At 36.9% G+C, this 11,257-nt stretch overlaps 1 protein-coding gene across 1 annotated transcript; it reads left to right on the top strand.

The window, feature by feature from the left end:
* The first annotated feature begins 365 nt into the window (after positions 1–365).
* On the top strand, positions 366–8,582 carry ankmy2a (ankyrin repeat and MYND domain containing 2a). Its single transcript, XM_084125375.1, has 11 exons — positions 366–579; positions 1,056–1,120; positions 1,555–1,693; positions 2,146–2,244; positions 2,519–2,679; positions 4,558–4,623; positions 5,359–5,507; positions 5,786–5,921; positions 6,055–6,183; positions 6,267–6,396; positions 7,507–8,582. The coding sequence occupies exons 1-11, from the start codon at positions 513–515 to the stop codon at positions 7,641–7,643; spliced, it is 1,278 nt and encodes a 425-aa protein (XP_083981501.1). The 5' UTR covers positions 366–512; the 3' UTR covers positions 7,644–8,582.
* The last annotated feature ends 2,675 nt before the right edge of the window (positions 8,583–11,257 follow it).

Here is an 11,257-nt window from a genome sequence, read left to right as displayed (position 1 = left end):
TTTAAAAAAAAAATCTTCAATTAATATAATTGTAATGTATTGCACCCCTAGTTCTAGTAAAATGAATATTTATGCGACACATTTACGCTAATATCGCTCTTATTTTGAAAAATAAATTATATCAATGTACAGAATTAAAGTTCTAGGATCGAAACACCATGGGGAGGGGGGGGGGAGTACACGCATTGCTAAACATATACAAATTGCATATGTTTCACTAAAATGTTGTATTCTAAAGCGTGTACTATATATATATATATATATATATATATATATATATATATATATATATATATGAAACTATCCTAAAAACACACCGAAGACGACACTTATTACGCCCCCTCCTTATTCGTAGCAGTTGGTTCAGTCCGTTTGCAGACAGTTAAGCCGTCAGTGCCAGTCAGTTTCTCAGTCTGTGGATCAATCACAGTAGTAGAACAAAGCTGTCATATCAGTCACAGTTAACTTATATATTGCTTATTAAGACCAAAAGCTTCACTTTTATTATAATAATGTCTGCACCAAAGAAAGGAGACCTGACCGACACAGAGAAAGAGCTACTTCTGGTTATTGCTGCAGGTAATGATAGCATAACGCTAACAGGCTAACTGCAGATTAGCACAATTACCAGTTCGGAAAATTATAATATCGTTTACAAAAATCTGCAAGCAATGGCTGCATACGGAATGCTTTCTCTTTGTGCTTTTAAATTACTCTTTGATTTGTTACATTTTACTAGTATGTATGTATTCAGTTAAACTGTATAGATTATAATACTCAAAGTACAGTTTACGACAAATACGTATCTGTAAGTTAACAGTAAAATCACTTTTATTATTATTTTATTCGAAGTATTCTAGCATCATTATTGTATCATTTAGACTTATGTATTTCTCAATGGAAATATATCATGATGATCACTGAGCATTACATTTACAGTGTGGCTCTTATGTATAATTGTTGATGTATTAATAGTGATTTATGTATAAATGTGATGTATATAAATAATTCTCTAGGTAGGTCACTGTCTGATCACTGTGTTTGACCATTTGTAGGTAATGTGCAAGAAGCCTCCAGACTGCTTGGATCCAAAGATGTCAGGGTAAACTGTCTGGATGAGGTAAAGAAGTGTTGTTATACATTATAATAATTATAATAGCATTTAAAACATTGTTTTATTCTCCTCTCTGTTAATGGCAGTTATTTGTCAATACTTTAAACAGTACTTATGACCGTGCAGAGTGACTTTGATTTGGACATCTGTCGAAATCAGATGTTACTGACACTTGTGGGCTTTCAAAGCAGCTGCCTGGAAATGGTTGTTTGTCCCGTCTTTTATTAGCCTGTGTCCTTCTGTTGGAGCCGAAAACAAACAATCAAAAAATATATATTATTATGAACCAATTACTTGTTGGATAGTGATTGCACTTACAGGTTAATGTTTTGAGTGCTTTTGGGAGTTATCAGGGTTTCTCTCTACACACCATAATCAAATATATGTGAACATGCTATATGCGGTTAATGCTGTTTCGATTGTTTGCATTTCTTCTTCAGTATGGCATGACCCCTCTCATGCACGCTGCATATAAGGGCAAGGCTGACATGTGCAAACTGCTGCTACAGCATGGAGCTGACGTCAACTGCAACGAACATGAACATGGATACACCGCACTCATGTTTGCAGGACTCTCAGGTCTGAAACACAATTACTAAATTCTTTTTGTGCTAGTATTGTCAATTTGACCATAAAGGTCCTGATATACGTCAAGCGAAATCGAAGTATGAGCTGGTGTGACGTCATTTTGAATAAAATCATGTCAAAACGAAGTTCGTTTGGAGTTCGTTATGGGATTCGAAACAGCTTGCAAAAGCGAACTTTCCAGAAAAGTTCAAGTGGTGCTCACTCCAGAGTCAAAGTCCTCTCTGGACGTCTAATGGGGTGGAGGGGCTAACAATATGTTATACAATATATGGAGGGGCTAAATGTTCGCTAACAATATATCGCTGCAAAGGTATTTCAAACTACTTTTTACGCCTAAAAAACCTCACTGTGAGTATATCAGGGCCTTAATGTGTCCTGAAATATATTTTATGCCAGTAATACAGTATGACAATACAGTATGTCATATCCATTGTATTGAACAGGAAAGACCGATATCACCTGGATGATGTTGGATGCTGGAGCCGAGACGGATGCAGTGAACTCAGTCGGCAGAACAGCAGCACAAATGGCTGCTTTTGTAGGTATGCCAAAAATATGGCATTATGGGGATAACAGTGTGCTTTACTGGTCAAATCTGTATGATTATACCAAAGTTGGTAAGATTTTTTTAAAATGTTTTTGAAAGAAGTCTGTCATGCTCAGCAAGGCTGCATTTATTTGATCAAAAATACAGTAATATAGCAATATTGTGAATTTCTGGCCCCAAATGTTTGAATGGTAATTTTCCATATTCTGAGAGAGTGTTCTTTTTTTGTTTCCAAATGTGAAGATTAAATGAGATTACATCTTTTTCAGGGCAGCACGACTGTGTGACAGTTATCAATAACTTCTTCTCCCGTGCGAGGTTGGATTACTATACAAAACCACAGGGGCTGGAAAAGGAACCAAAACTCCCTTCTAAACTCGCTGGACCGCTACACAAAATTATCATGAGTACCAACCTCAACCCAGTGAAGGTAGTTTTTTTTGTCTGATCCATATTCTTGTGACATATAGTTCTGCTGCGCCTCAGGCGACCCAAGTTTGAGTCCCAGCTTATGGGCCTTTCCCGGTCTTTTCCCCCCCTCTCTCCTCTCCTGTTGTTTTTTGTCTATCTCTATTCTGTCCTATCAAAATAAAGGCAGAAAAGCCAAAAAAATCTAACTTGAAAAGCTAAATTTTTAAGCTAACATGCTGCAATATGATCATTCTAAACCTGACAATTATGATACTGATAAAAAGCAGTCTCATTTTTTAAAATGGTCAAACCAGTGACTATTAGGGATGCACGATATTGCATTTTGGCCGATATTCGATATGCCGATATTTTCAAACTAATTTTGTCCGATGCCGATACCGATACCGATATATACACATTTTCCCCCTGATATATTTACACTTTAATTTTACTGAAGAGAAATCCAAGTCTCTCTCCTCTACTACCTTTACCATATTACACTCAGATAAGGCAATACACAAGACAAACAAAACAACATTTGATTCTACCATAAATGTATAATTTTACAAATGTAGACAGACATTCACCCCTGAAAAATAGGTAAATTATTTCACTTGGAGAATAAATGATATGCCAGTGCCACATTTTATTTTTAAGTTCAGACTTCAAACTTAAGTCCTTAGGAGTAAAATAAATAAAAATAAATTTTCAAATAAAAAATTTACATCTTCTCCTACTTGAACAGGTCTACCAAATGCTCCCCTGTTTTCGGTGCTGATGCGGTGGTGACCCGTTCATGTAACATGTAAGGGTGGCGCTGCCAATAAAGCAACTAAAAGCTGTCACAAAGAAGCGCAAAAGTAATGATTATGAATATGTCAAATATAGCAAGGAGACATTTTAATTGTTTATTAATAAACAAGTGTTTTCTGTGTCGGCTGCAAAGATGAAGTTGACTGACTCGCGATCTTCGGAGTAGGCTAGTGAACGCGCCAGAGAGAAATGCACATTTCGGATTACATAGTTTTCTTTCGTTTTGAATTGTTCTGTTTAAAAATATGATTTCAAACGTTCTGTAGATAATATATATATTTCTCAGGTCTGTGAGGCAAGTAGGCTATGCTGAGTTTCGTTTCATTTATGAGACGAACTCCAGTTCACGCGCGCGCCTCCGTGTCGTGATATCTATTATCTATTATCTGCTTTACTTATTATTTATTAAATCCAGGCAATTGGTTGATGAAACATTGATTAAAATTAAGATACAATTAATACAAAACGAAATTCACTTAGAAAGGCTTTGTGCTTTCTGTTTGAGGTCTCTGTGAAAGTTTTAAAGCAGTCTCTTTTAGTGCCGCTTTCAGAGCAGTCACGTCCGTAACCGAGAACTGTCACAGTTTTTCCTCATAAATGCAAACACGAAAAATAAAATAAAATGAATATTTTATGCTCTATGGAGAGCACAGTAGCTTGGAGAGCTTACATTAGTAAGCTACAGGACATCGTCTTTCAAAACATGACCTGCACGAAAGAGAAAAAAATTACTGTGTCATTGTACCCAGCACTTCTGAAAATGCACTTGCGAATGCGTCTCTGTCCCCAGCACATTTCAAACCAAACTGACGCTCATGCTCGAAATGCCTCCACATGTTGGAAGTTTAAGTTGCTGGCGCTCATGCTATGTTCACGGTCGTCACGTGCACATAGGAAACACGCCACCCTATCGGCAAGGCTCATCGGCAGAAATATTCATATCGGCCGATGCCGATGGTCATTTAAAGCTTTTATCGGCCGATACCGATGTTGTACCGATATCATCGTGCATCCCTAGTGACTATAGCCAAAACATAATTCATCCTGTTAAGACTATATGTTGTTGTGTTTTGTTATGCTGCAGATAGTGATGGTGGTGAAAGAAAACCCTCTGTTGATGGATGTGGAAGCACTTGAGAAGTGTCGCAAGGTCAGTTGCATGTTGATGCATTATGCTCAGAGCTGAGTTGAGATTCATTACAATAAACTTGATTGAATTGAAACCTGACCCAACTTCAGCACCATCTTAATAGCTTTTCACACTGCGCTTAACCCCGGGTTATCATCGTTCTTCTAAACCCAAAGTGAACCCAGAGTAAAGGAACGTTTCACACTTGTAATTTAGAAGCAGGGTAGCACTGCTTTCCCCCCTGTGTTATGAAACCCGGTTCTGGAGCAGGGTTAGTGCCACTTTTGCAGTGTCAAACGTGTGCAGCATGAAATGAATGCGTGCCTCATATTCACGTTCTTTGGACAGTCACAGAAAACCCTGCACATTGTATATAAACAGTAATTTTAACTTTTGTGGGGGAAATGGCAGAAAAGTTATTGTTTAATTTTTACCTTAATAGTCTGAAAAGAAAAAAAACGTTACAGTCGACAATGTGTAATATGATTATGCGCAATGCTAGAGCAGGTCGTGTGCTGCTTTCATCCAATCAATGACACTGACACAGCAAATATGCAAATAAGAATGTTAACCCAGGGTTTAGGAATGTACAGTGTGAAATGTCAGTGTAATACCCAGGATTAATTGTTAACAACGGGTAAAGGATGAGCAGTGTGAAACATGAAGCAAGATAACCCAGGATTCTGTTAAACCCGGGGTTTTAATTGACCCAGGGTTAACTATTTCAAGTGTGTAAAGCCCTCTTGTGTCTTCCAGGTTCTGGAGCTGATCTGTGAGAAGTGCATCAAACAGCAGGATATGAATGAAGTGTTGGCCATGAAGATGCACTACCTCAGCTGTGTGCTGCAGAAATGTGGCTCTTTCCTGAAGGATCGCCAGGACAAGCTTGATGGCCTCATCAAGAGGTAGAATATTAGATATACATCACTGTTCAAAGGTTTCTGTTAAGTAAGTAAGAAATTATTACTTTTAGTCAACAAGAATGCATTCAATTAAACATGACAGTAAAATTATTTCAAATGTTCTTTTAAAATTTCTGTGACAATAATAATGCTGAAATGTCAGCTTTGCATCACACAAATTTGACTTCTTAAAAAAAACATGAACATTTTTTAACGACCACAAACTTGTAATTTAAAGGCCCTCTTTTGATCTGTAAAGTAACTCAGATATTTCTTCTCAGTCTTGTGAAAGGGCGAGACAGTGACGGCTTCCCGGTATTCCAGGAGAAGTTCCTCCGGGAGTGCATTAGAAAATTTCCATACTGTGATGCCACATTACTGCAGCAGCTGGTCCGGAGTATCGCTCCAGTGGAAATTGTGAGTAACAGTGACCTCTATTTGCTCATGTCGAAGATAATGGGATTGAAATAAAATGATGGAAACGTAGCCTCAGCTAGAAAGACTGAACCATATTCCACATATGGGAGCCTCACCAGTCCTTTTCTGACAGGGAAGTGACCCCACCGCTCTGTCAGTGCTCACCCAGGCCATCACGGGGCAGGTGGGCTTCATGGACGCAGACTTCTGCACATCCTGTGGTGAGAAAGGGGCAGAGAAAAGATGCTCCATCTGCAAAATGGTAAATATCAGGTTTGATCTTATTATTGAACCGAATTATTTTGTTTTCCTGAGGTGCTTGATTAAATCTGTGCATATGTTCAGGTGATCTACTGTGGCCAGCCCTGTCAGAAGCTGCACTGGTTCAGCCATAAGAAGGTCTGTAAGATGTTACAGGAGCAGAGAGAGAAACATGAAGCTGATTCAGCATCACGACTACAGAAACAGGCCAAAGGTATCCAAATCAAATTTATATTGCTTTACTGTGACACTTACGACAAGTACAGTGGTTTTATTATGTTTTTTGGGCGTCGTACCATGGTAACACCATATACTTTAGGCATGCACCAATAATGTCCTGCTCTGCCGTTATTTAATCTACAGCATTTCAGCAAGAAGAAATTATATTTCGAACAAATTGTGAGCTTGCGGTCTGAATTTAATGTAATGAGATAAAAAGACATACGAGTCATTCTTTTTAGTAATCAAGCTGTAAGGTTTTGATTCACTATAAAGAACCAAATCATAAGAGTCATTCGTTTCAGGAATCAAGCTACACTTTTAACACTCCAAGTCAAGGTTTTGATTCACTAAAAAGAACCAAATCATACAAGTCATTCGTTTCACAAATTAAGCTACGCTGTTCACACTGTATGTGTTTGATTCACTAAAAAGAATCAAATTAAAAGAGTTATTTGTTTCGGAAAGCAAGCTACACTGTTCACGTTGTATGTTTTTGATTCATTAAAAAGAACTGAATCATAAAAGTCTTTGGCTGTGTCTGAAATCGCCCCCATACCCTTAATAGGACACTATTTGAGGGGACAGTCATTTGTAGTGGTGTCAGAATCCATAGTGGATGTTATCGAGTGAACTCATTTAATCCCACAATGCACCACAATAACGAGTGCACAATCGATATACACTTAGCGGCTAGAGAATGGCCATAACGCACTGTCAGAGTTGCACGCTGAATGAATTCCCGCGTCTGACCAGAAGATGGCGCCCACAACTAAAGCAATTATGATCCATCTATCCATTTTCAAAACAGCCACAGTTTAATATCATGCAGGTATAAATTCCTATTTAATTGATAATTAAATTGTTTAATTAAGGTTTCCATGACAGAGTTTTTACATTTTCACTATTATAAACCATATCGGATCAAACAGCGCTAACGTGGAAACCAGGAGAAACATAGTGCCATGAACGAACAAGTTATAGAAGGCTTTCCAGTTTCTTTTTTGTTGTTGTTGAAATAATATTGAGATAATGTCATTTAAATAGCTTAGAGTGATGTGAAGTCATCTGTGTGAATCAGGCTCGTTTCTTTTCTCACGCATAGCTGAGAATGATCAGGCATTGGAGGAGACGACCGGCACTTTGGAGGAGCTCTCCATCAGTCAGAGTGAGACCACCAGCTCTTCAGATAACCAAACCGAAGACATTAACTCTGAGACAGTCTCTGTTACTGCAGACTGAATCACAACGACTCTCCGTTTCAACCCAGCAACCATCATTATCATCATTGAAGACCCATCTAAGACAGAAGAGAGCACGTCCGCAACATCAGCCAGAGGTTTCTTCATGGTTCTTGTACAGGATGCTCTTCTGAAGCACATAATGTAGGACAAAAACAACCAAAAGCTTTGCCACACAAATGCACAGGATGAAAGGTCTACTAGTGACTTTTTTTTTTTTTAAATAGCCTTTTTACATTTATGTTGGAAAAATATATGTATTTATGTATGTGAAAATCATGTGTGGATTTGCTTTAGGAAAGATTGTAATATATTGTTGCCTATGCCTTAAATTTCTTAGTCAGTTGTTATGGAAAAGGATCAAATGAATAGTTGGCAACAGCTTGTGTGAGCTTTCATAAAACTGTAGAATTCATTTAAATGGAGAAGTTATTTTTGGAGACATCTGATATTGAAATACCATGTTTCACAAAGCAAATAAATCTATTTTCCATCTTTAAGTGATAAACTATTAGCTCACATGTTTTCTGATGAACATATGTCAAATATCAGATGTCACCTACTACATCTGTTTAAGAAACATAACTTAAACGCGCACATTAGTCTTGACAATGTTTATTGAGATTGAAATGACACCGTAAGAGCTGTTTTTCACTGATTTAAAACACTTGGGCTTGTCAAATGTTTTATCATGCGAACAAGAGTGGCGGCAGGGGTCTGGAGATCATCTGAGTTTGACAGTTAGTATGCTCGAGTCATAGATGGTTCCGCTGAGACGTGTTTGTACCGGTTCATAATGGAGAGCTGCATGATGGACTTGGCCACTGAGGGATTTTCTAGACCAGAACGGCTGCTAACGTAAACATATAAAGTCAACTCCTGTGATACATTTGCTGTAGTTGAAAACATTAAAAATATGAAATACTCCATCACTGCAACACTAACGCTGTACACCTCTTCCTTGAGCCGTGCTGACCTGCAACTAAAACAAACAATCCTTTAGATGCATTTTATGAATCTTAAAATACTAGAAGAAATTGTCAGAAATTTTTCAGAAATGAAAAAAACTCTTGTCTTGTCTCAACCAGTGTCCAAATGCATAATGGTGTAATTTGCTATCCATTTTACATCATTTTCAGATATGTTTTGGTGATGTTATAATTTTAGAAGTTTATGTTTATGGATGCCAACCTTTTCAATCTAAAAACTGCACAGATGGCAAATGACGTATCGGCGATATTCAGGATCTTCAGGTTCAGATATAAAGCCGAAACATTAACAAAAGATGCATTATTGTCTGAAATGACACTTTTTGCCAATACAAAGACTGCAAAGAATCTTCCATCTTCAGCTGATATATTTGTGTTTGGTTGCCATGAAAATAAGGCTTCCAAAAGGGGGGTTTTACAATGATGCCAAGAACCATTTGGGGTTTGGCAAATAAGCTTTCATAAAATAACCATGGTTTTAATAATAGTAATAATTTAATAATAATTAACATTTTAATAATAAAAATATATATATATATTTTCCTCTATAGAACAATTTGTGCAGAAACTTCATGGATGATGCCAATAAAGAACCTTTATTTTCAAGAGTCTATGAATGGGATAAGAACTGATCCCAGAGCAGCGTTTGCATTTTTAAAACCTTGATCAGCTGTTACTTTAACCTTTAAATATCAAGCAATGTTTATATTGTAGTCTTTATAAGGAAATATGATGGTAGATGCACTTAAGAGAGAGATGGTGGTCTCAGGTTCTCACAGAGAGTGTGGAGGTCCTGCTTGTTCTTCAGCTCTGTCACCGTCTACGCAGACAGGCCAGGTTTCTCAGTACCTATGAGTGCATGTGTGTGTGTGCATGGTAGACAGAAACAAGGGGAGTTACAATAACACATGCAAACTAACATCTCTGACCTGAAATGGAGAGAATGTTAGCTCTGGAAACCCCTTGGATCTGCCCCCCTTGCTCTTGAACATAATTGAAAGCTTTAAAAACTAGTAATCACACTAAAGAGTCAGGCAATCTAACCTTGTTATTGTTGAGCTACACACATCTCAGCATGGGGAAACTTGATTAACTAGGAACATAACTCAACCCTCTTATAGTGGATGGGAAATATTATATGCATAAAATAACAATTATAACATGTTCGATGTTTTTCTGTCTACATCTCATGCTATTTATAGGCTATTTGATAGGTGGGTCAAATCGGTGTCACGCTTAATCACACATTATGGTAAATGATCTTGATTTTCCTGTGATTTTCCCAGAAATCAATTGATGACCAATCATAGCTCAGTAATTCTGAGCGCGCACGCGCACCCCTGGCAGCACAGGAAACGCGCACGCTGACAGCGTCATGGGAACTTTAAAGCACAATTTAGTTGTCTAGGGTGACATTTTCAAACCTTTGGTTGCTGTTCTTATCTTTGCTTGTCCATGAGGTGGCAGGCCTTTCCTTTAAAATGTTAAACCCACCACGCGAGGCACAAGGTCTATTTGCGTTTGCATGTTTTCATCATAGACATAATAAATACAAATGTATTTATTATGTCTATGGTTTTCATTACCCATCATTACTTCCTTTTTGTATGTTATAGGCTATTAGAATAATAGGTTATGCAAATTCAGGTAGAGGCATGTCTTTTCTTAACTCTTAATTATTTAATTAGACGGCCAAAAAGTGCCAAATTATTATAATAATAATAGATATATCTATCTATCGTTATTTTATTAAAGACCAGTGATCATACTATAGTTTTAAATGTTTATCATGAAATAAATGGAAGGCATTTCCTGTCAATTTTAAATAAATCGATTAAATAATAAAAATGAAAACTAAAACCAGATTAACCATTTCATTATAGAGAACTGTACGCAAAATATGTAACAAAATTGAAAATGAAATAATAAAAAAAAAGTTTACAGTGACTAACGCATCATCCTTGTCAAATTGAAAAATAAAATGCATTTGCTGATTGGACATTTCATTTTCACTACAATCTCGAGGCAAGACTGTATATATTAAAATGAAATGGCAAACGTGCAAGACCCTGCAAACAGTTCTTACAAATATTTGTATTAATGCTCACGCAATAATAGTGACACAATTCAAATTCAAAGTAACTTTTTGTAAAATGTAAAATGCAAAAAAAACAAAACAAAAAAAACAATCCATTTTATTTCCTATTTTATTTCACAGTTTTCATTTTCAAAGGTATGCGAACTATTAATGAGTGGCTTTCCACAGAAATAGTGTCTACCTAACAGTAACATTGTTCGCATTAGCCTTAAGCAGTATTAAGCAATAGCTGGTTTATCAGTCAGTCAGTCAAACAATGGATCAGTCATTCAGACGTATCATCTTTACCACTGGGGAAATAGTTTTCACCTCATTTTCAATAAACAGATCGAATCAACTTGCCAAACAGATTATTGTTGATTAATTGCTGTTTAAATGAGGAAATAGTGTTTTCTCAGTCACTTTTCCTAGGCTAATTTCACAGTGTGGGCAGATTGCTTGCAACACTCTTTAAAAAAAAATCACGCACAGAGTTTGCTTATATAAAGTGTTGAGTGTTTAACAGCACAAACATCTCTAAGTGAATTA

This window comes from Abramis brama, assembly GCF_963993115.1.
Source record: "Abramis brama genome assembly, chromosome: 10".
Taxonomy (NCBI): Eukaryota; Metazoa; Chordata; class Actinopteri; order Cypriniformes; family Leuciscidae; genus Abramis; species Abramis brama.
Note: the sequence above shows the minus strand (reverse complement) of the source record. Positions and strands in the feature narration are given on the sequence as shown.